Genomic DNA, 25738 nt, shown 5'->3' with positions numbered 1-25738 from the left:
GAGGATGTGCATGGAGGTTGGAGAATGTGGACAGATAAAGAATCCCTAAATTGTTATGTTTAGGTTAGTCCATGTGGCTTCCTGCACTTGGTTCAGCTGCAGTCTGATGGGTGTCCCAACCAGAAAAAGGTTTTTGTTTATTTTAGAACAAAACTTTAAGACCACTATTCCCTGGTGGGTATTGTTTTGGAAAGCTGAATGGGGCTTCCACTAGTATTTTTGTTCAAGGATGCCATCTAGGGTCACCTCTGTGAATCCCTAATTCCTTCCACCTCTGTCATTTTTGTAGGACCTGCCAGATTTTGTTTTTCTTGTGTGCTGTCTACCTCCTCCACCACATTATTTATTTCTTGATGGCATCTCTCCATGGCATCAGGATGTGGCCTTTGATGGCTATTTGATGGGTCAATAAAACAAATCAATGTGCAGTCTCTTATATGTCTTTACAGTTAGCTCTGGCTAAGTAGCCATTTCAGGACTCAGGAAACACCTGCCAAGAGTGCTGGCACTGAATATGAAATGAGTAAAAACTATTCATATCACAGAGATGAGGACAACCTAGACTCCAGTGGACCTCTTCTCTCCGTATGGCCAGATTTAGCAAATAAAAATACAGGATACCTTGGTTCATTTCAATTTCAGGTAAGCAGCATAACATTTTAATATTAGTATGTTCAACTGTTGAATGGGACATACTTATACTAAAAAATTTTTTGTTATTTACCTCAAATTCTAACTCTAAAGGCCCATTCCCTTAATGACACTCACCTCTACATTCCTGGATCACTGCCAACCACCCTCCCATCTTTCCTTCAGTCACCATATTTTCTGCTGACTGGCTGAACCTTCACTAAAGGTACACCAGGACAGCAAGTGAAGTCAAGCCCACTCTTGTATATGGGCACAGAAGAGGCCTCTCTTTCCCTAGCAACAGATGCTGAAGGCTGGTTACAGGCTCCAGGACTTATGTTACAGCACCTGCAATGTTAAAACAGCCCAAGGGGGAAGAGAGGGAAGAGTTCAGGCTGCTGGGGATATTGTTTTGTAGGGTGCTTTCTCCCTATTCTCTGTTTTATTATGAAACTCTGCTTCAATTTTTGCAGTGAACTCAGTGCGTTCCTGGAAAAGATCCAAGAGAAGTGGTTCAGTAGGAAGGAAGAGTGTCCACAGCAGGAGGAGTTGGGACTACAGCACAAAGCCCAGCAGAACCCCAATGCTGCCTTTTTTTCCTTCTAACTTGCCTTTCTCTCCTCTTCTACCATGGAACTCCTCAGGGGGCTGAAGCGTATGACCTCAGAGAGGCAGCTCTGTGAACAGAGCTTTCAGAACATCTGGAAAGTTCCATTTTCTGTGTATTCCCATTATGTTCTAAGGAAGTGTGCATTTCAGAGCCACTGGTAAGAAAGGAAAAAACTGAGAACTCTTTTCATTTTTAATAGGTACAATTAGAAGGTACAACATGAATGATATGGACTGCTCATCTCCAAAGGTATGTATGAATTTTAAGGTGTATTTCTTTTTTTAATTAAATATTTTATTGTTGTTCGTGTATTTCTTTTTTTTAACCTATATTTTCAACATGTAGGGAATTGGGGAGTGGATGGAAAGGGGATATTTCGATCATAGACAAATTGCCACGTTAGATTCCTTGACTGAACAAGTGTGCTACTCACACTTTTATGTTGTGTCCTTTGAAATATGATTTTTGCTGAATTAGGCTTTTTAGTTTTAGTCCAGGCCTCCAGTTTTACTGGGAAATTTCAAGAGTAGACACCTATTGTTCCTTTCCCTTCACTTCTAGGGCCAGTAGACCATACATCCCTTCCCACAGTTCCCAACACTGGCTGCACATCAGAATACCCTCATTCCCAAAAGGGAATGATCCAGAAGGTTTGGGTGAGGCCCTGGAATCTGTGTTTTTAGCTAAGACTCTGTGATTCTGCTAGAGCCTGTCCTCAGGAGAGAATTTGAGAATGGCCTCTTTGAAGGACATATGAACATCACATGCAGTCAGAAATAAGCCACATGAAAGTAACAGTTCTACTCAATCTGAGTGCCAGAATCTTGGTTCTAAGAGCCAAGATCTACTAGGTGCCCAGGTGCATCGAAGTGCCCAGAGGCACATTTTAAATGGAAACTTTATGAAATTAACATAGATTTGCTTATAATGAAGGAGCCATCCTCTGAAATGAAAACTCCCTGTAATTTAAAAGAAAACTTAAGGATTAATATTTTTAACAAACCACTTTTGCATAAATGGGTAGTTTTTACAAAAAGCTCCATCTCTTCCATATGAAGAGAGAATTCTTAGGTAAGTATGGTCAAGAAAACTTCCTATGTTCTGTTCTGGAATTGATATCTAGATCTGCTGATCTTCAGTGTGTCCCACATGTTCCTGTCCCATGGACTGAGATCTTTTCTGCTATTAGGATATTTATGGTTCTGTGTGTATTTAAGTCTTAGTTTGTGCCTATGAACTAGCTCAAAGTTTAATTTGTTCTTCAGAAGTTCTGCCTCCATGGTGCTCTGCAGAATGCTTTAGGCTGGTTTGCTTTCTTTAATATCCCAAGACTAGCTTATCTCTCTGTGACTCAGCTACCTCTGTGTCTATCCCTTGGATGACCATCTCACAGTAAGAACATAAATAAGCCCTGACTGGTATAGCTCAGTGGATTGAGTGTGGGCCTGCGAACCAAAGAGTTGCCAGTTCGATTCCCAGTCAGGGCACGTGCCTGGGTTGCAGGCCAGATCCCCAGTAGGGGGTGTATGAGAGGCAACCACACATTGATGCTTCTCTCCTTCTCTTTCTCCTTCCTGCCCCCTCTCTAAAAATAAATAAATAAATAAAGTATTTTTTAAAGGGAAAAAAAGAACATAAATAAAATTCACCCTGGCTCAAACCCAAAGGAAATCTATGGGCTCAAGTAACTGAGAAGTCCAAGTTGGATCCAGGGGTCTAGCTGATAACATTGGAGTTTGTCTTTCTCCTTCTGGTGTCTCTGCTTTCTTCTATGTTGGTTTCATTCCAAGGAAGACTTTTTCCCCCATAAGGCAAAGTTTGCTAAGAGTGCCTCTTTCTTAATAGCTCTAATGAAAGTGTGAGGAAAGATGCTGAGCAGCCCAGCTTGGGTCACAGGCCTATGGCTGAACCAATCACTATGTCTGGGAGAATGAAGTATTCTGATTGGCCAGACCTGTGTCATATGCTCTGTCCTGGAGCCAGGGGTTTGTATCAGCCCTCTGTACAACATGGGCTAGAATTAGAATAGAGGCAATTAAGTCTACTAGGGCTATATTCCACTCCTTCTGGTAGGAAGAGTAACTTCTCAATTGGCGTCAGGACTGAAATCAGGTTTACCCCAACCATGAGCGGAAGCACTAATGCCAAGACACCTCTTAAATAATGTCAACACCCTCCTTGACCACAGAAGTCAGGGTTTTGAGGGGGTTTGTTTTTAGTTTTGGTTTAACTACTCATTCCTTCTCTTGTAACTTACTCAAGGTGACTGAAATTTGTGCTGTTTGCATGTTGCTCTTTTAGTGAAAAATTTTATTTGAAATTATTTAAAAACTAGGCCAAGGGAAAGATTTCCACTGACCAGAAATCTTGCTTGGCAAAGATGAAGTACAGACAACCCTAAGTCATCAATCAGTGTCTGTTGTACATTTGGGATCCTGAAGGAAACCATGAATGCCTTCTGTACTGCTGCCTGAACCTACCTTGGATAGTATAGTACCTGCTTTCAAGTTGATGCTAGGATGTTTTCATTTTATTCACCTCATCTGATATTAATTTTGGTAATGAAAGAGGAGGCTCTTGGAGATGATTGTTCAATTCTTAGATCTTTCAAATCAAGGTCAAGAGCAGAGAGACATTGATTTAAATCAACAAAGCAAGTTCTCTAAGTTGATAAACAACAGTGTCTGTGGGTCTCAAACTCATCTTGTTTGAGGTGCAGTCTGAGCATCCCCATGTTTCATAAAGTTCTGTTGGTTGCTGCCACCATTTTTTAGAACTACTGAGTGAGGCCATTAGATCAGTAGTTTACTGACTGCAAGCTCAATATGAATTGCTGTTTACAGGTTTGCACATTTTTAAGACCAGCACATTCCTAAAGTAATTTTTTGTGGAAATGATATTTACTGTTTCCATTGTGTTGGGATATGGAGTAATGTGCATTTAAAAGCATCTTTGTGTGGCCAGTATGTGTCACCTTTCTTCTCAGAGCCTAATTTCTTCAGCTGGAATATGGTTATAAAAATTGTTATATAAAAAGTGCCCAGCACTTAACACATTGTATGTGGGAAACGTATTTATATGTTTTACGTTGACCGGTAGTAGAGCGCACAATGAAAACTACCTGCAAACAATGTGTTAATAATTTGGAATAATGGCAGATGTTGTTATTTTGCAAGATTGAGAGCCATCAGTGAGGGGTTGACTGGGGATTAGGGGTGGCTAACATCTGATTCATATATTCCTATCCCCACTACCCATTGCCAGGTACCCTGCATGATATAGTTTGCTGACCCAAATAAATCAAACCAATCTAATGTCTCATATTACACAGGAGTTCAATCCAAAGCCATCACCTAGGGAGAAAATTCACAGAGAGGCAAATTACCCTTGAGAATCCCTTAAACTATCCTTAATGTGCTGTATAACAATACCTCTCAGTAAGTCTGGCCCAGCAGTTTTCGTCTAGTGTTAGGACAAATTGCAGTGTCTCCATCACTACCCCAGATGAAGTAGTTGCCTTGCATGTAGGGGCTGTATTATAGGACAGAAGTACACACAACATCATACAACACTGTAGTCACTGTCATCTCTGCTCAGGAGAGGCACTTGGTAACAGAGAGTGTACCTTGAGGCTTATTCTCTGAATGGAATGGTGGGCTCAAACACTCACATGTTTAAATGATATATATTTTTTACAGGAAGCACAGGATTGCTATGTTAAACACACATAACGTATAATGCTATTGCATGAGCAAACTTCTATTTGGCATTTTGCATATGTGAAATGCAAGAATCTATTTTTGAAGGCAACCCCTCTAGTCACAAGCCAGGGCAGGATGCCCTTAGGATGCCCTTAGAATTTGGGCTCTTCCAAGGAGAAAAAATATCTGAATTTGCTCATAGAGGTGTAGCTAAGGAGGAGATGTGGAAGGAGAGACAGATAGATGATTTAAAAATGAGACCTACACAATGCATGGGGATGGGAAAACTGTTTTGTGACAGAACTCTGAGCCTAAAACTGTTTCTGGGGATCTCTTTACTCCTTCCCCATCTGGAGGCTTGGGAATCCTTCCTAATTTCTAAAGAGTGACTTTGTTCCTGTTTTCCACAGATCCCCAAAAGTGACTCCATACATCATATGAGCCACTCCCAGATGCAGCCTGAGCTGCCCCCTCTGCCTGTTTCTGCTAAAGAGGAACCATCTGAAATCTATCAGGTACATTCTCCTGGCTTCTGGTCTTCTGCTGGTACTAGTGGGGGGCAACAGTCAAGACTTTACAAGTGTGATTAGTGGTTTTGATTATTTCTGTAAATGGAAGTGGCTACAGCAGCAAGAGAGAAAGAACTATGCAGTAGCACAAAGGTGAGTTAGAACTTGGTCTTCTCACTTACCTGTTGTGTTCTTTAAACTCTCTGAATTTCTTCATCTTCAGTTGTAAAGTGAGAGTAATGATTTTTACTTTATAGCCATGTCTGTAAGAAATAAAGACAATAGAAATAAATTACCTGACTCACAAACTTACTGCTTATTGAAAGTCAGACTTCAAAAATCATGATGACAGCGATCAGAGAAGTACAATTGGCATCCATTCAGAAAGTATTTGTGTACTGGCCAGTGTGGCTTAGTTGGTTGGAGCATATCAGTTGCAAATTCAATTCCTGGTTGGGGCACATACTTAGGTTGTAGGTTTGATCCATCCCTGGTCCAAGAGGCAACCCATAGATGCTTCTCTCACACATTTGTGTTTCTCTCTCTTCCTTCCTCTGTCTCTAAAAGCAATGAGAAAATGTCCTTAGGTGAGGATTAAAAAAAACATTTTTTAATGAGATTATTTGCAGTGAATTTGCAGCATATATTGGGTTGGCCAAAAAGTTTGTTTAGCTTTTTCCATACAATGGTTCTAGAAGTATTTAGTTGTCTTTAACTTCATTCAAAACAGTCACATTATATTGTGGCAGCTGTCATATCAGTGTACATTTTAAAAACATCAAAATTGGTGGATTTTTGTGTAGCTGTTTTAATATTGAAGATGGAAGAAGATACGCAGAATTGTCAGTGTATTATGCTTTATTATTTCAAGAAAGGTAAAAACTCAACTGAAACACAAAGTAAGATTTGTGCAGTGTATGGAAAAGTTGCTGTGACTGATTGAACATGTCAAAAGTGGTTTGTGAAGTTACTTGGCACTATTGACATTTTGGCCAAATAATTCTTTGCTGTGAGGCTGTCTTATGCTTTGGAAGATGTTTAGCAGCGCCCCTGGCCTCTACCCACCAGAAGCCAATAGCAAGAGATAGCCAACATTCTCAGAATATCCAAATCAATAAAGTTATTGGTGAAAATGAAAAATATGTCTTTTATTTTATGGAAAAAAAAACTAAACAAACTTTTTGGTCAACCCAATAGAAACAGCTTAAGGCATGTGGAACCCTATGAGTCTCAATGAGAGTATAGCCCTGGCCCTTCCAATCCCAGACTCTGCAAGACATGATCCTCATTGTGTCTTACTCTGCATTTCTACCCTTGTAGACTGTCATGTTGCACAGCTTTTATCCCCCATTGATGCAACGCACATCATGGACCCTGGCTGTACCCTTCAAAGAACAGGACCACCACCGTGGACCCAGTGATTCCATTGCCAACAATTACTCCTTGACAGCTAGGGATCTGAAGATGAAAGACCTACTGAAGGTCTACCAGCCGGTCACCATCAGTGTCCCTAGGGAAAGGACCATTCAGCAGCTGCCATCAGGTATTTGTGGCCTTGTGCCATAACAGCTCTGAATGGGGTCTTGGAGGGAGATTTGTAATCCTGGGTTTTAGTCCTGGCTTCACTTCTTGCTGCAGCTAATTTTGGATAACCTCGGAGAGTCTCAGTCTCCTCGTCTATGAAGTGGGAATGATTGTGGTAGCTAACCTTAATTTACCATACACGATGAACCTTACATTACAATGCACCAAACACTGTTCTCTGTGTACTTGTGGTAATTTGTTAATTACCCCCAAAATCAACAGTTTAAAATAACCACCAGTTATTATCTGATAGTTTCTATGTGTTAGGAATCTGGGCATGGCTTAACTGGGTGATTCTGGCTTAGAGTCTCTCACAAGCATGCAATCAAGGTGTCAGCCAGGGTCATGGTCATCTAAAGGTCACTAGGGAAAGATCCTCCTCCAAGTTCACTCACATTCTCAGTCCTCTCTGCCTGTTGACCATAGACATCAGTTTTCTACCACATGGCCCTCTTGACAGGGCAGCTGTAACTTCTGACTTCCCTTATAGAGAACAAGGGGAGAACAAGAGAAAGAAGGCTCTACCACAGTCTTTTGGGAACTTAATTTTGCAAGTGACATTTTATCACTTTTGCCATATTCTGTTTGTTAGAAGTGAGCTGCCAAACCTACATTTATAGGGATTTCACAAGGGCATGATACCAGGAGGTAGGGGTCATTAAGAGCTATCTTGGAAACTGCTCACCATAGTACTTTGTATGTATTATTTTAATCCACCTGGTACACATATATCTGATCCTTTAGCAATTCTTGTTAGATATATGTCAGAACAATGTCTTTTTAATTTTTAAAGAGTGTTTTGTCTATTATTGTTATGTCTGGAATAGATTGAGGAGCTGAAGTATGAACTCAAAAATACATATTGAGTCTTCAGTTCTCTTTGATTCTCTCAGAATGTCAATTTAATATTAGTATGTCATTAACACTTCTCTATTACTTATTAATTTCCTTAGGTTAAAAACTTAAACAAGTTTAATAGTAGAGTTTTATGTCATTTATTAAATTTATTTGTAGTTACTCTCTGTTCCAAATGATACTGTTTTTTCTATTTGCAATAATTATATTTATTGCAAATGATACTTATGTTTTATTATGATAGTCATATAATATTTCCTTTAAAATAAATATACTAGTTTTAAAAGTCTGAGTCTATTTAAAGAAAAATGTGAAACAATAATATACCTGACATTTAGAAAACAGAGCAACAGTGTTGGTGAGTGAATCAAGTAGGCAGTTATTAATACCTGTCAAATGTATGGATGAATGGACAGTATGCTCACCCCCACTTCACAGTTGGGGAAGCTGATACCTGAATTGATGAAGTCACTTCTTCAGGGTCACGCAGGTAATTAGTGGTGCAGGTGGGACAAGAGCCCATATCTCCTGCCTCATCCCACCACACCAGTTCACTCTCTTTGTATGCTTCTGGACAGTCCTGAGAGTCACATCCCTGTGGACAGAGGATGGCCCAGGGCCACTGCTATCACTGGTGTCTTTCTTCTCCACTATTCTAGTAACAAAAACCTCATCAGAGCCCAACAGGAAGAAAATGAAGTTTTCCCCCAGAGACAAAGAGGATCCCACCAGGTAAGGTGTCCCTGTGGGTACAAGGGATTTCAGAACACCAGACTGAACCAGAAAAAGCTGTGTTCTCATTAAAACTATCCTCTGCTTCTTGGCTTCCCAGCATTCCTAGACACACAGTAACCAATGACTTTTTTACCCCCACAAATCCCCTTAATCCAAAACAATGTTAGACTAAAAAAAAAATAATAAATTAATGAACTGAGCAAACCAATGCTAACATAACTATATTGTGTTCCATAGTTAAAGGTCATCAGTGACACTCATATGGCTAGAGAAAAAAAAGTTGACAGCACAGAACTTCTGCACAGAACCAGGGGCTGAGCTGTGTCTTCTTTTCAGGACCAAATCTGCCCACCACACCTCAACCTCCTCACCCAGGAAGAAGGAGGTGGTGACCTCTTTGACACCCCCAGGAAGCAGACCAATGAGTCCAGAAGAACAGATTAACATGATGTTACAGAAGGAGATGGAAATAGACAGTAAAGAAGCAAAGCCATCTGAATCAGACTTGGAGGTATGTTCTCATTACTTCCTTTCTCTCAGTTTGTTGGGTGTTACTATTGGCATCTCAGTGATTCTGACCTGGAGGAGAACAGCAATCATCCAGGGCATTTTAAAAATACCAGACTTCAGAGCCCAGAACAGTCTACTGAGTGAGGGTGTGTGTGTGTGTGTGTGTGTGTGTGTGTGTGTGTGTGAATTATCTGCTCTAGAAATCAATACCTTTAAGTCCTCTGAGAACATAAGTTGCAAAATGGTGCCCCACAGGCAAGGGTTGCCAGATTTTGAAAACTAAAAACAAAACACAAAATAGGATACCCAGTTAAATTTGAATTTCAGGCACACAATGAATAATTTTTAGTATAGGTATATCCCAACACATCTAGCAACCCTACCACAGGATAAATTTGGTCTATTGATGGGGTTTTTTTCCCAGATTTTATTTATTTTCAGAGAGAAGGGAAGGGAAGCGGAAAGAGAGGAAGAAAAACATCCATGTGAGAGAGAAACATCAATCAGTTGCCTCTCCCATGCACACTGATGGGGACAGAACCTGTAATCCAGGCATGTGCCCTAACCAGGAATCTAACTGGCAAACTTTTGCTTTGTGGGACAACACTCAACCACACTGGTCAGGGCATATCAATATTTGTTGAAAAAAAGGGGAATCTCACATAAGCTAGATTTTTAACCTCTCGAGAAAAATTAAGTTGTTTGAAGCTGATTAGTAAGCTGCCTCATTTAGATAAGAGATACATTCTCCAGTTTGTCACAGTTTCCACCATTTCTTCTTATCTTTTTATGTTCAGCCAACTTTCACTTGTTAATGTTACCTGCTTGATTCCAGGTAGGCTTTCAAGTTTCTAACCTCTATCTTAAAAGAACAATAAAACTTTAGAGCAAATAGCTCATGAGTGTATATTGTATAATAAAATGATTAACAATAAAAACTCATATGTGCTATTGGCAAAATTCTATGCTAAACCCATGCTTGAGCCCATTCAAGAGCTGGGTACTATGATTATTCCTATTGCCCAGGTGTGGGAATTGGGGTGTTGGCTGATTCAACAACTTGCTCAGGATTATACAGTCAGTAAGAGACAAAGCTAGAACTTAGCTGACACCAGGTCTGTCTGATACTAAAGTCTCTGTGCTCTTAAGAGCTACCCAGCATTTCTCAAAATTGCCTGAAAATTAAAGTCATTTGAAGTGCTTCTTTAAACTACCCCAAACTACATGAGGAGGCATCTGTGAACCTACATTTGAACCAGAGCCTCTCTCCTCACCCCAGGCAGTTCTTATAATGTGGGAGTATGGAAGTTGTTCCTATATAATCAGCTTCCATTATGATTGGAGAAAGGTGAGCTCAGCCTCTTCTGACCACAGACAATCAGCACTGAAACGCAAAGCTAATTTCAAACCATTTCCTACATTTAATGCTTCTCATCCATCTAAAATAATTCATTTCTAAAGCAACTCAGCCATCCAGCTGCTTAGAGGCCAGCCCTAAATAAACAAAACTTTCTGATGTTACCAGGTCACATTGGCCGTTTTTGTTCACCTTGTGCATCTGTTGCTTTTTTAAACTCAAAAGTCCATGGTTAGATTTGAAGAACTGTAACTCTCACTAGGTCTTTGGGGAATTTTTCCCCAACTGATAGCTACAAGCCACAGGATCAAAGTACTCTGTAGAGGATCATGTTGTTGAGGAGAATGAATTATTTGAGTCCATTTAAGGAGTTTGTCATTCCTCTTCTTAAAGCTCATCAGATATGCTACCTTGTCCCCAGACTCCTTCCTCTGTTTCTGTCTGATGGCATTTGACAAGTCCTTTACAGTTCACTGAAATCTCTGCAGCTTTGACTGAATCCTCCAGAGTCATGGGGAAAACTTGCCAGTGATCTTATACCAATGAGCATGAAATAACAGGCCCAGAAAGCATGATTGTAGTGAGTGAAGCGTGGGGATGGGTGCTATGTGAACACAGCCTCCTGGCAGCTGATGGGTGTGGGCAGGTGGTCACAGTTCACCAATCATGACTATTTTCTTGCTGGTGGCTTGTTTATGGAAGAGATATTCTTACTATTTGACCAATGGAATCCGAAAAGACATGATTGCCCCTGAGGAGGACGAAGTGATGGTTCGGATTTCAAAGCTGATTCCTAACACACTGCTGACAAATCCCTTCCTGGAACCCCTGGTGAATTTCCTCGTGGAGGAGAAGGAAAATGACTATTACAATAGCCTCATCAAAAGTATTGGTAAGGCTGGGCAGAAATGGGGCAGGGGTTCCCATGTAAGGGGTACCTTCTTTCCTCTCTCAGTGTTGTACCTTGGTTCTTCTGAAAATGCCAAAAGCATTATTTACCTTTTAATTCACCACCACTCATGCCTACACCAACCCTTTTTGCACATTAATGTGCATCGGCTTAATCTGGGGGTTCTGGTTAAAATGCAGACTCTGATGCAGTAGATCTGGGGCGGGCCCAAGGTTTTGAATTTCTAACAAGCTCCTAGGTGAGGCAGCTGCTCCCCTGAGGGCAACATTCAATACATGCCTCTTCTATCAAGTTTTTTTAAATTTCTATACAACCTTCTGTGGTTATTCTATCCTTTTCACTTACAGCACTTCTTGTCTCCTTTCAATTCACCCTGCTTTGGAACTTCTATGCTGCTAATTCTTTACTGTTATTTAAGACTGGCCTTGCCTTTGCATTTCTCATGGGTATTAGCTGCCTTATCAGTCTGTTAGCTATGGTGGTGAAATATGTCTTATTGACTCTCACTTCCCTTCATCTGTGGTCCCAGGTCTTGTACTCATAGTAGGTCATGGGAACTATTTAATGATGGTGCATAATGTGAGAAATACATCAAAGAGGGGGCTTGATCATGTTAGTTTCCTATCTTCCTGTTTTATCTGGCTAACAGCTATCCTTAACAACTTGTCTAGTTATTTTCAATTTCCTAATGAACTTTCTAATGGTGTCAGGGGCATCTAATGGTTCCTTGCCTACTACAGGGTAGAACCAAACTTATAAGGATAAACATGCATAGTTCTTCGAATTCCAGCCCTAGCCTTCTTCTCCGTTCTTACCACTTTAAACTCTAAACACTTGCACCTGATATTTCTGCCACAGAATGAACAATAACTCCTGGAGCGTGTTATATAAAAGCTATGAAACCGTGCTTCATTACATGCTGTTTCTTCTCCCATTAGTATTCTTCTTGTCCTGAGAAGATCCTACTCATTCTTTGTGACCCAACTCAAACGTCACCTTCTCTGTGAAGCTTTTACCAATCTTTCTTTCCTTAGCATGTGAGATTTTTTGGTCTCAGAATTTCCATCATAAGTATCTGGTATCATCCATTGTGTTAATTTTGCTTGGTAACTATTTTGGTATAAGAAGTCAATTAGTGATTAATGAGGTATCAGCAAATACTAGCTTATTGTCATGCATGATGCTAGATATTCTAACAGGATACAATTCCAGGTTCTTTTAGTGCTCTAAACTGTGCAGTCACCCACCTCCTTCCAAGATATACCTTCAGGAAGAAAAAACAGAACAGAGTGGAGTTTCCCCAATTTACTTATCTTCAGGGGATTGATTACCAATGACCTTTCAAGTGTTTACCTTCTAAGTATTGAAACTAAGAGCACAGAATACTCAAGGTCTCTGATGAAAACAGTATTTGCCCTGTTGGTTATAGTTGATTACATCCTCATGGATCCAGAGGAGAGAAAGAGGCTCTTCATCAAGAGCATCCCTTGCCTGTTCCCTCAAAGGGTGATCCGGGCTCCTGTGCCCTGGCATGGTGTCTACAGGAACACCAAAAAGTGGAATGAGGAGCACCTGCACACAGTGAACTCCATGATGCTCAGCCTGGAGGAACTATGGTTTTCAGAGTAAGAAAAGACCTCTTTCTCTTCCTTTTCCTCTCTTTATTGCTTCCACATAGAAGAAAACATCTTATGCTGGGCACTGTGGACTAGCCCTGTGCTTGAAGTAAAATGGCAAGAATCCTAGAAGCACATCCAAGAATCCTAAGCGCCACATCCTTCTCAACAAAAAAGTGTGTTACACTGTCCACAAGAGATCAGTGGCCCTCCTTGTGCTCCCTGGCTCCCTTGTCTCTAAGCACTGGAGCACACTGGTTAAGAGCACAGATGTGGAGCCAGCCTGCTCAGGTCCTTGATTCTACTGCTTCATGAGTAATACATATGGGTGTGTCATATCACCTCTCTGTGCCTTAACACTGAATTTGAGATAATGAAAGCTCCTACTTCATAGGGTTGTAGGAGGAATAAATAAGTTAATGTATGCATTAACGGTGCCTGACATAAGTACCCAGTATGTGTTAATTAGCCATTACCTCCATTATGACATGTGTCTCACTGAATTCTAATATATCTATTTGTTTATCTCTCTCTAATGTATGAGATGTATGGATGCTTGGGTATTATTCCTTTATGTAACACAGTTTCAGCACAGTATGGCAAGCAGTAGTCTCAGTTTAATACATCAATGACTAAATTGGCTACAGGAGTTATAGAAGTCAGAGGACACAGGAGTCACTTTTTTTTCTCTTAAAGTTTTCTAAATTGAAATATAATTCACACACCATAAAATTCACCCCTTTAAAATATACAATGCAGTAGTTTTCAGTATATTTACAAAGTTTTTACAACCCTCACTACTCTAATTTAAGAATATTTTAATCATCCCAAAAAGAAACCGTGCACCCCTTAGCAGTCACTTCCCCTTCTCCCTTCCACTCTGTACCAGACAACCACTAATCTGCTTTCTCTCTCTGTGGGTTTACCTATTCTGAGCATTCCATTCCAGCCATAAATGGAATCATGTGGCCCTTTGTGTCTGGCTGCTTTCACTCAACATGATGTTTTCACAGTTCATTCCACATTGAAATATGTATTAGGATTTCATTCCTTTTTATGGCTGAACAATATTTCATTGATGGCTATTCCATATTTTGTGTATGCATTCTTCAATTGCACTAGAAAGAAAGACTGTCATTTTTTTATGGGCCACTCAAGAAAGGGTGCAAATCCTGGTGGGAGAATGAGGTCCCCAGAGTTCATTGAAAGATCAGACTAATGACACAGTAAGCTGACACCATCTGGGTTTTTTATTAGAAAAATTAGAGGCAAAAAATTAAAAGTATGTTTCATTTTGATTGGCTTAACTTATTAGCTCAAATATTTTGTTTTGGGGAGGCTCTCTAGTGTAGAATGTGTTTTATCTTGGAGAACTTATTTGTTTTTCACATTCTTAGTTTAACCTATATTTTTGAAAGGAATTGTAGAGGAAGTCAACCTAGGATGGAGCCCACCAATGATTAAAAATAAAAGCATTCCTTCTTTGAACTGAATTCTGTTTTCTAACTGTTTGGAGGTGCCAATCAAGACACTGAAAAAATAAGTAATTTTCTAACTAGGTTGAAGTAGATAGGGTAATAATTTATAGAATGGGCTCTGAAAGTAGATGGCCAGGTTCTAGTTTTTGCTGTCACTAAAGGGGGAACTTAATCTCTCTGGGCCCCTGTTTTTTATATGCAAAATGGGAATAACTGCTTATGTCATGGAGTTGTTGGGTGAAAAGCTTAGAACAGTGCTTGGCATGCAGTTGTTTAATAAATAAAGATACCGCTGTAACCATAAGCATGTTTATGGCCTCAATACATAAATTAACCTAGAAATTAACACGGAACTCAGTCTCAGGCTGGTAAAACTGCCAGAGGCTCAGTGCCTAGAGGATAATGCATGTGAGTTTAATTTGATTACATAATGAAGATGGGAAATTATTGAGCCTGTAGCCTATAATGAGAAGAAAGGATTCTTACCACCTGCTTTTCAAAGCTCTGTGAAGAAAGTTATGTAGACAACAAAGGCACAAAAATGAACGAGAATCAGAATCATTCATTAAGCTTTTGTCACCTAAATCCCAAAAAAATTGCATGACAAAGATTTGTTAAAGAAATGACATACAGAGTAATTTTCTTATGTGACCTGAATAATTTAACTTTAAAAATTTCTTTTTTAAAAAAATTTATTTTAATCATTGTTCAAGTACAGTTTTCTCCCTTTTACTCCCATTCCAGCCCGCCCACCCATCCCTTCCCACTTCTCACCCATTGCCACCCTGCCCCTGGTTTTTGTCCATGTGTCCTTTAAATTTGTTCCTGTAAACCCTACCCATTCTCCCCTGAAATTCCCTCTTCTCTCCCCTGTGGTCACTGTCAGTCTATCCTCTATTTCAGTGTCTTTGGTTATATTTTGCTTGTTTCTTTGTTTTATTGTTTAGGTTCCTGTTACAGGTGAGATCATATGGTATTTGTCTTTCACTGCCTGGCTTATTTCGCTTAGTATAATGCTTTTCAGCTCCATCCAAGCTGTTGCAAAGGGTAGGAGCTCCTTCTTTCTTTCTGCTACATAGAATTCCATTGTGTAAATGTACCATAGTTTTTTGATCCATTCATTTACTGATGGGCACCTAGGTTGCTTCCAGCACTTGGCTATTGTAAATTGTGCTGCTATGAACATCGGGGTGCAAAGGTTCTTTTGTATTGGTGTTTTAGTGTTCTTAGGATATAGTCCCAGCAGTGGAATTGAAGGGTCAAAAGGCAAATAGATCCATTTTCAGTTTTCTGAGGAAGTTCCATATTGCTTTCCATAGTGATTGTACCAGTCTGCAGTCCTACCAACAGTGCACTAGGGTCCCCTTTTCTCCACAAACTCTCCAACACTTGTTTATTCCTTTGTTTATGATGGCCATTCTGACTGGTGTGAAGTGGTATCTCATTGTGGTTTTAATTTGCATCTCTCTGATAGCTAGCGATATTGAATATCGTTTCATGTGTCTTTGGATCTTCTGTATGTCCTCCTTGGAGAAGTGTCTGTTCAAGTCCTTTGCCCATTTTTTAATTGGGTTGCTTGTCTTCTTAGAGTGAAGTCGTGTAAGTTCTTTATATATTTTGGAGATTAAACCCTTGTCTGAGGTATCATTGGCAAATATGTTTTCCCATACAGTTGGTTCTCTTTTTATTTTGATACTGTTTTCTTTAGCTGTGCAAAAGCTTTTTATTTTGATGAGGTCCCATTTGTTTATTCTTTCCTTTATGTCCCTTGCTCTAGGAGACATGTCAGTAAAAAAGTTCCTGCATGAAATATCTGAGATTTTCCTACCTACGTTCTCTTCTAGGACTTTAATGATGTCACGGTTTATATTTAAGTCTTTTATCCACCTTGAATTTATTTTTGTATAAGGTGTAAGTTGGTGCTCGAGTTTCATTTTTTTGCAGGTAGCTGTCCAATTCTCCGAACACCATTTGTTGAAGAGGCTATTTTTATTCCATTTTATGTTGCTGCCCCCTTTGTCAAATATTAATTGACTGTAGAGACTTGGGTTTATTTCTGGGCTCTCTGTTCTGTTCCATTGGTCCATGTGCCTGTTTTTATGCCAGTACCAGGCTGTTTGTTTACAGTGGCCTTGTAGTATAGTTTAGTGTCAGGTATTGTGATCCCTCCTACTTTACTCTTCTTTCTCAAAATTGCAGCAGCTATTTGGGGTCCTTTATGGTTCCATATAAATTTTTGGAGTGTTTGTTCTATGTCTGTGAAATAAGCCATTGGTACTTTAATAGGTATTGCATTGAATGTGTAAATTGCTTTGGGCTATCTGGACATTTTGATGATGTTAATTCTTCCAATCCATGAACACAGTATGTTTCCATTTGTTTGTGTCTTCCTTGATTTCTTTCCTCAGTGTTATGTAGTTTTCTAAATACAGGTCTTTTACCTCTTTGGTTAGGTTTATTCCTAGGTATTTCCTTTTTCTTTTTGCTATTTCGAAATGGGATTTTTTTCTTGATTTCTGCTTCTGCTGTTTCATTGTTGGTGTACAGAAATGCCTTTGATTTCTAGATATTGACTTTATATCCTGCTGTTTGCCAAATTCATTTATTATATCGAGCAGTTTTTTGCCAGAGTGTATAGGATTTTCTATGTACATTATCATGTCATCTGCAAATAGTGACAGTTTTGCTTCCTCCTTTCCAATTTGGATGCCTTTTATTTCTTTTTTTTTTTTTGTCTGATTGCTGTGGCTAAAGCTCCTAGTACTATATTGAATAGAAGTGGTGAAAGTGGACAGCCTTGTCTTGTTCCTGATCTTAGTGGAAAAGATTTTAATTTTGCCCATTGAGTATGATGTTGGCTGTAGGTCTCTCATATATGACCTTTATTATGTTGAGGAATGCTCCCTCTATTCCCACTTTGCTGAGTGTTTTTACCAGAAATGGGTGCTGTACCTTATCATATGCTTTTACTGCACCTATTGATATGATCATGTGATTTTTGTCTTTGCTTTTGTTTATGTGATGTATTACATTTACTGATTTGTGAATATTGTACCATCCTTGCATCCCTGGAATGAATCCCACTTGGTCATGGTGTATGATCTTAACTTTAAAAAATTCTAAGAGGTTACTTAGTCATTTGTGAAGGGTGAGATGTTTGGAGACAGAATGAGGGTTGTGGTCTAAATAAAGAGTTAATTTACTGACCACTGTGGGTAGTTTATTAGGAGTCAATTAAAGATGTTTAACATAATTATCAGGTGGCAACAAGGGCCATGTTGGGGTTGAATAACAAGTGTGGTGTGTGAAGTCCTCAGGTTCTTTGTTTCCCTGGCAGTGCTCTGTGACTGGCCAGACAAGATAAAGACTAAGTTCCCCACCTCCACCAAAAAGGAATCAAGGCTGTCAATCTTTAGGGAGAAGAATGCCTGAAAGTCATTACAGTGGGTGATGAAAATGAGAAGCAAAATCTGAGACAAGCTAAGAAATAGAGAGAGATCTCATTGGGGAAGTATTAGGCACTGATGATTTAAAAAAGTGATTTATAAGTGCATGGAATAGATGTCAGGAAGAGAAATGGTGGTCCTAAGAGCTGAAAAAACACTTGGGGAGTGTGGTAAAAGTCAACTTATTCATTGATCTGAAAGAAATAGGAAAAGATAGCATCACAGAGGAGGGCATTCATCCAACAAATATATGCTGAGCGTCTGCTTCATGTAAGGCAGTGTGCTGAGGGAGGTGTTGTGTGTGTGTCTTGGTGGAACTTTCAGGAATAGGTCGTATAGGGTTTTGGGAGTTCAGACCAAAGCTGTCTTCCAAGTTTCCTTGAGTAGCTCAACAACCCACTTGATCGCGAAGGTGGTGCTTTGCTCACCCTGTCCCCTGTGTCTCTTCTTGTCAATACCTTTCATTGGTCCCTTTGATATCCTAGTTCCCAGCCAGTGAAATAGGAAGTTGGTGCCAAAACCTCCTCCCCAGATGGGTTACCCAGCATGACACACAGGAAATTTGGTGAGCACCTGTTGCATTAACTCATTTATTTACTCTTTGCAAGAGTTTTTGTGAACTATCCACTTCCTCTCATACTCCCATATTTTTCAGACATACGTAGTTTTGATTTGTTTAAATCTCCTCTCATTGAAGAAAGAGAATATATGCCCCTTGAGCCCATCCTACACGATTTGTCATTAAGCACTTTCTCAGCTGAGGCGGTTTCTCCCTTTCTTTGGCAGATTCAGAGACCTCAGGTTTGTTCGAACAGCGGAATTACTGGTGGGGAAACTGCCACTTCAGCCTCAAGAGTATTGGGATGTAATCCAGAAACACTGCGCAGAAGCACGCCTCATCCTCCTCAACAAGTCAGTGTCTGATCTTAGAGTGTGGCTGCCTCACAGAGTCAGAAATACAGAAAACTCTCTGGCATGAACACTGACTCCCAGCCAGGGAATGCACAGTCTGTTGACTTCCAACTGACATCTTTCTCTGTCCTCTTCATTTTAGTGTCCCTCCTCCCCCGCTTTTGTGTCTCCTCACATCCATTGCTCTCCAAACCCTCCAGTCTCTCTCTGACTTTTTAAACTCTCTCATTAGCTTTAATAGTGAGGTGCCACTTCCACCCCACTCCACTGAAATCCTCAAGGCCTTTCTGGGTTACAGGACAATACAATTGAATGACGTGTTCAGGTGGCCCAAATAAACAGCTACAAGTTTCCATGGTTAGGGGGTTTTCAGTCACTTAGACAATTCTTTTTTCTTTGCAAATGCATGCAGGACTATGTCCAGAGCCAGAGAAATCCCTTATGTAAAATAATGATGATAATACCTACCATTGGGTTTTTATTATTAAAGAATATGTATGTATATGCAATAGCTGGCACATAGTAGCTGCTTGGTAATGTGATCATTATTACTAGATTGCTAGAGTAGTAGTTTCCTGGAAATCAGAAAAGAGACATAATAGGATGAAAAGACCAGTGGTTCCTACTGAAAATTGGGAATTAGAATTTGGGGGAAGTAGGAAGAAAGGAACAATGAGGCATCTTTCGGTTTTCTAATTTCTCCTCTCAACTTATGAACAGCCACTGCCATGCTGGAGTTTCTCCTCTTGCATTTTCTTTCTTTTCTCCTCTTTCTCTCTTTCCTCCTAAAAAGTCTGAAACAGAGAGCAAGCATTTAGCTGGGAGAAAAGTTGCACAAAACATTCCAATTCCTTAGGCTCCTTCACCCCAATCTCTGATTATAATGGAAAAACTATAGACTCTCAGCAGAACACGGCACTAGTATCCTCTGTTCATCTGGGTATTGCTAATAGAAGAATAATCTCTCAATTCAAATCTTAGTACTTTCTTCTCAGGAAAGGGGTGTTGGCAAGTGAGGCGGTCAGGGGTATGAAAGTACCAATTGGCAAAGCTGCTGTCTGCTTTGTTGCAGAAAGTGAGAATAGCTGAGAGAATTTCTTGGAGTTTGTAAGCCATTCTCCTTTGAATGTCCCCCTGTCATTGTAGGTGGATCCCCGCCTGTGCCCAGCTTTTTCTCTCCTGGAAGGAGCAGTGGGTCCATTTTGCTCCCAAAAGTGAATATGACTCCTCCCGTAACATTGAGGAATATTTCGCTTCTGTTGCATCATTCATGTCACTCCAGCTCAGAGGGTTGGTCATGAAGTCTCTTGAGGATCTTGTTTCCTTTTTTATGATACACAAGGTATGTAGGGGACCATAAAGAGGCCCTTCTGAGGGGAAATGACCAAGAAAGAATCGGGATTCCATTAACTACAAGCCAGAACAAAAAATTAAATTCTTGATTCACACACACTTCGGGTCATTATTAGTATAAAAACTAATAATATAAATACACAGCAAGCTTTCCTTAGATAATTACCTACTATTAATTGAGTAAAAATATACAGAAATTGAGAAGTTAAGACAAATACAGAAAGATTGAATAAGATGGAATACATACCTTTTATAGTAGGGAGTGTGGTCACTTTTTCACCCTCTCTGTTAAAGGACAGGTTTGAAAAGATGTTGTTATCAACCATTACCTTGATGTTTAGGGAGTATTGGATGTATCATTGCAGGTACTGACTTTTGTTATTTGGTTTTTGAAAGGGGCATCCCTAAAAACAAAAGGCTTGGTTGACTTAATAACATCCTTCATGAAACTACTTCAGTGAAGTAGAAATAAAAACCCAAAACACTAAGTCCTGGTTTTCAGAGCATCATAGCATCCTCTCAACTTATGGAACCTGGAGATCAAGGAAGATTCTTTTGGATTTTATGTCATGTGGACATCTTACCTTAAAAAGAGTAATAAGAAGTTAAAGTTGTCTGGTTATAAAAAGTTAAGTTTGAGCATTTTTCTAAATGAAATAATGATGAACAGTTGACCTTTTGCTAAAAAAAAATAGAAACAAGTGTTGTTAAATTTAGACTGCCATGTTAGCACTTTAATGAGGACCAAACCATAGGTGTCACTGTAGCCTTCTACTCTGCCAAGCACAAGGGACTCAGATGTGTGAACAAATCTTACTCTAAAATTCCACACAGAAGGATCTTCATATATCTGAAAGAAAGGGGGAATTTATGAGTTGTAGGTGGCCAACATATGTTTGTCAGTCATCTTTAAACTGATCTAGAAATGTCTAAAAGCAATTAGACAAGTACTTCACAGCTGCCCTAGGGCAATTTCATTAGGCACTGTCATTTATGAAAGGCATCTTATATGACTAGCCTGTATAGAGAATTAAGAATATCGCTATGCCAATATTTTTGTTGTAGAGAATCTTGACATTTTGAGTGTCTAAAATAGACTACAGGTTTATTAGCAACTTCGATTGAGGTATACAGATAATTAATTATACATTTGGATTTAGTCAAATTTTTATTGAACATCTACTATGTGCTAAATGCCATGTTGGATATTTTAGAAGAGGTAGATGGTTCAGACACAGGTTGTGCCCTCAGGTTTAGAGTAGAATAGAAAAGATAAGATGCACATCTAAATCTCTATGGGAAAGAAAGATGAAGTAGAAATATGAAAGTTCACAAGTGGAAGAGATTATATCTTTCTGGAGAACAGGGAGACTTCAAAGGGAAAGGATTTTGAGATGAATTTTTGAAGGATGGGAAGGATTTGGAAATACTGATCCAGAAATTTCCAAGCAATGTAAACCTACTGAGTAAAAGCTATGGTATAGAAGAAGAGGATGAACTCAGAGTGGGCTAACCCATCTTGAGCCTGCATTTTAAATGTGAGTAGTACATGATACTCTTCACTTACTCTTCTGATGCTCATAGTACTAAGAATGATAAAATCCACTCCCTTGGTTCTGGAAGGCCTCATTTTGTAACTGTTACCATGGTTTATGTCCCCTAAAGGATGGGAATGACTTTGAGGAGCCCTACCAAGAGATGGAGTTCTTTATACCTCAGCTAATTATGATCAGACTTGAAGTCAACGAGCCCATTATTGTCTTCAATCCATCTTTTGATGACTGCTGGGAGTTAATACACAACTCTTTCTTGGAAATTATTAATAACTCTAAGAGGATCCCCAAGGTAATATTCACCTAATCATCCATTTGTACTTTTTTGCTTATTGCATAAAATATATTAAAAATAATTATTTATATAAAATATTTAGTCAAGGAGTTTCACTTTGGGAGATCTATCCTGAGGATTCTCCCTTAACTCCAGGAGGAGTAGTTGTACCATAAAGAAATGTTCATGTATCCCAGAACTGTGCATGTAACAAGGGCATTAAGAGTTACTTTGTGAGAGAAAAAAAAAAGAATTATTTTGTGGGATAGTAGGTGCACTCCCCTCCCCATAATGCTAACTTGGAAAGAGCAAGTGTGTCCCAAGCTGCATCCAACTTAGGTTGATAATTCATGATGGAACAGTTGCCACAAACTTGCCAAGAGTCTTCATAAAACTATATCTAATTTAGCTCTTAAAGTACCTACCATGTGTTTTTTGTTTGTTTCTTGAGCCACTCTCTGTGTCTACGGGATAGAGTAAAGCCTCCCTTCTGGACCCAAGCCCTTTCCAGTTTCCTTTCCAGGATGACATTACTAATCAGATACCAGACATTTGTTAATTGAGTCTTAGGATTGGGCCAAATCACCCACAAGAATTTGATTATTTTGTGCATCACCTTCTGTTTTCCTCTGGGTGGTTGGTGTGGCAAGGGGGCCAGCGTTCAGGCTCACATAGGAAAGAAACCTGTGGGGTATTCCTCTTCCTCCCACCCCACCTCCCAACCACACACTGTATGATACTTGGATGCTCTTAAGCTCTCCTCTCTCTGCAGTTCTGTACTTACAGGGCTGGTTCTAAGAGCTCAAGGTTCAACTTGGGTTTGTAGAGAAGCATGTGAAACCAATGCTCCAGTTGTTTTCACTCTAAATTTGGGGTTTTGAACTCAACCAAGCCTGGTTAACAAGAAAACTGGGTGTGTGGAGGGGGAAGAAACAGTGGGCAGGTCTTCTACAATCAGCATCCCAAGGAAGGACATGAAAGAGCAGAGCCTATAGTTTGGAAGGATCAGTGTGGGGCTTGGGGATAGAAGAGCTCACACTGCTTGAGCTCTCCAACACTGCTTGTGAGCAGCAGTGTCTGTAGGCATCTAGGCTGGGAGAGCCCAGGGCTCACATGGCTGCTACTGCAAACAGCCCAGTAGGAGTTTGCATTAGATTCAGTGGATTATAATGACAAGAAGACATTGTCACAGGTCACAGGTTGTACCAGGTTTGAAAGCTAGACCCAGGTGACAACCAGTAACTTTATCAGACTATGAGGAAAAGCAGCACAGGCCCAGAATTCCCCATATAGAGATACACACAACTCTGGCTCCCACCCCAAATGACTTGGATGGTTTTATCTCTGAACTGGGTAGTGAAAATGTAAAGAATAGTTCTGTAAGTTGAATATCTAAGAAAACTATCTAAGAACAGCAATAGGTAGACAGTCCCCTAGCCACTACCAGTCTTGCCTTATTTATGGTTAAACATGAATTTTAGAAGTTGGAAAAAAGTCAGCATGAAATGTTTGATAATAGGTGAAGAAGGAAAGCATATTTGTGAGAAAGTTGCTAAAGGAAACCAAAGCATATTTTAGAAAATACTTGTCTTAATAAAAATAAAATTTAGGGAGTTCCAGTCAAGATAGCAGTGTGGGTAAATGTGGTACTGAAATTCTCCCACAACCACATCAAAGCTACAACTAAACTACAGAACAATCATCATTCACAATCACCTGAAGTCTAGCTAAACAAAAGTCTTATAACTAAGGATATAAAGAAGCCACCACATCAAGACTGGTACAAGGGGCAGAGACTCAGGACAGGCTGGTCCCACACCCACATATGGCTGTGGGTGTGGGACCAGCCTGTCCTGGGGGTGGGGGTCACTCCCTCCCATTGAGGTTCCAACAACAATCAAGGCTCAACTACTACAGGAGGATGTACCCAGGCCACACAACAGGAGCACATCTAGAGGGAACAAATCAAGAGGGATATCTTAGCTGCTGAGATTCCCCCTGAGGAGGAACGGGTCCCAGCCCCACAGCAGGTGCTCTAGCCCAGAGTGGAAGAAAGAGAAGTCCCCATAACTTTTGCTTGTAAAAACCAGCTCAGATTGTAGCTGAGTGAGACTGGGGGCTTCTGAAGTCCCAGGCATTCCTCTTAAAGAGCCTTTGTATGGACATACTCAGACTCACTCACTCTGAGTTCTAGCACTGGGGCACCAGTGACAAATGGAAAGGAACTGAATAGTCTTGGATCAGGGCATTAGCTGGAGGCAGGCAGCTTTTCCTAGACAAAAGTGCTGGCAGAGGCCATTGTTCCAATTCTGGGCTCTCCCCTGCAACGTAGAGCCGATGGTGGGTACCATATCTGAGTATCCATCCATTTGGCTAACACTGTTAGCCCTACCCTGGTGATTCCCTGGAGATCTCACCCTACCAAACTTGCATGCCCCATTCCAAGCTGATTCCAGAGGCTGTTCCATACAAATGTCTTGTCTTAGTTCATTTTTTGGACTTTCCTAAAATCTCTGAAATAAGCAGCATCTGGCCTTGTTGTGTACCTCTTGCTAAATGGCCCCAAGCCTGGCACTAGTGGCAGCTGGCCTTGGCTTGCACCTTGATCTTTCCTGAGTACCTCTAAGTCCCACAAGTAGCAGTCATCTGCAGATTTCTTTATAGCTAATATCAGGTAGCACCAGGCAGAACATAGGCAGCGGCTGACCTTGGCCTCTGAGGAGGCCCCAGAGCCATCTCACACAGTGGACAGCTTTAGGTCATGTCAAAGCACCACCCAACCTCCTCCACAAGAATACATTCAAGGGGTGGACTCAGCAGGCACCAGAGACCTAGTGAAGTAAGTCCTTCTCTGTGGGGTTGGCCCCTGCATAGCTGATCCTTCATGGTGGTTGCAGCTGGTTCTTGCAACCAGTTGGCCTGGGGGTGGGGGTCACTCCCTCCCATTGAGGTTCCAACAACAATCAAGGCTCAACTACTACAGGAGGATGTACCCAGGCCACACAACAGGAGCACATCTAGAGGGAACAGCTTGAGTGATTAAGGAGGCTGGGCCATTAGACCCTAGAAAATACACCTACACATAAGTGCACTCTACAAGCCCAGGAGACATAGCAGCTCTACCTAATACATACAAACAAACATGGGAAGGCAGCTAAAATGAGGAGACAAAGAAACATGTCCCAAATGAAAGAACAGAACAAAATTCCAAGAAAAGAACCAACCAAAATGGAGACACACAATCTATTCAATACAGAGTTCAAAACACTGGTTATAAGGATCCATAATGAACTTAGGGGCAGGATAAATGAACTTAGTGAAAACTTCAACAAAAAGATAGGAAATATAAAAACCAGTCAGAAATAAAGAATATACTAACTGAAATGAAGAATACATTACAGAGAATAAATGGTGGAGTAGATGAAGCAGAGGATCAAAACAGAAATTTAGAAAACAAGGAAGCAAAAAACATCCAATCAGAACAGCAAGAAGAAAAAAGAATCCAAAAGAAATGATGTTAGTGTATGAGTCTCTGGGGCAACTTCAAGCTTACCAACATTTGCATCATGAGGGTGCCAAAAGCAGAAGAGAGAGACAGAGCAAGGAATTGAAAACCTATGTGAAAAAAAAAAATAATCATGGAAAAGTTCCCTAAGCTGGTGAAGGAAATAAACATTCAAGTCTAGGAAGCATAGAGTCCCAAAC

General features: G+C 40.2%; 1 protein-coding gene across 1 annotated transcript in view; it reads left to right on the top strand.

Moving 5' to 3' along the window:
* The window catches only part of DNAH3 (dynein axonemal heavy chain 3), a 222912-nt gene that overhangs the window by 3822 nt on the left and 193352 nt on the right, over window positions 1-25738 (top strand). Inside the window, exons 2-12 of the mRNA XM_045848935.1 lie at window positions 450-642; window positions 1440-1489; window positions 5352-5456; window positions 6771-6993; window positions 8549-8621; window positions 8961-9135; window positions 11194-11383; window positions 12831-13026; window positions 18728-18853; window positions 20000-20195; window positions 21872-22051. Of these exons, the coding sequence (XP_045704891.1) occupies window positions 1460-1489; window positions 5352-5456; window positions 6771-6993; window positions 8549-8621; window positions 8961-9135; window positions 11194-11383; window positions 12831-13026; window positions 18728-18853; window positions 20000-20195; window positions 21872-22051 (1494 nt within the window). The 5' untranslated portion in view covers window positions 450-642; window positions 1440-1459. The remainder of the gene's footprint in view (window positions 1-449; window positions 643-1439; window positions 1490-5351; window positions 5457-6770; window positions 6994-8548; window positions 8622-8960; window positions 9136-11193; window positions 11384-12830; window positions 13027-18727; window positions 18854-19999; window positions 20196-21871; window positions 22052-25738) is intronic.

This window comes from Phyllostomus hastatus, unplaced genomic scaffold (genome assembly GCF_019186645.2).
Source record: "Phyllostomus hastatus isolate PE091 unplaced genomic scaffold, TTU_PhHast_1.1 phas_contig_64, whole genome shotgun sequence".
NCBI classification, from domain to species: Eukaryota; Metazoa; Chordata; class Mammalia; order Chiroptera; family Phyllostomidae; genus Phyllostomus; species Phyllostomus hastatus.
The sequence above is the reverse complement of the archived record's forward strand: the minus strand, read 5'-3'. Positions and strand labels throughout refer to the sequence as shown.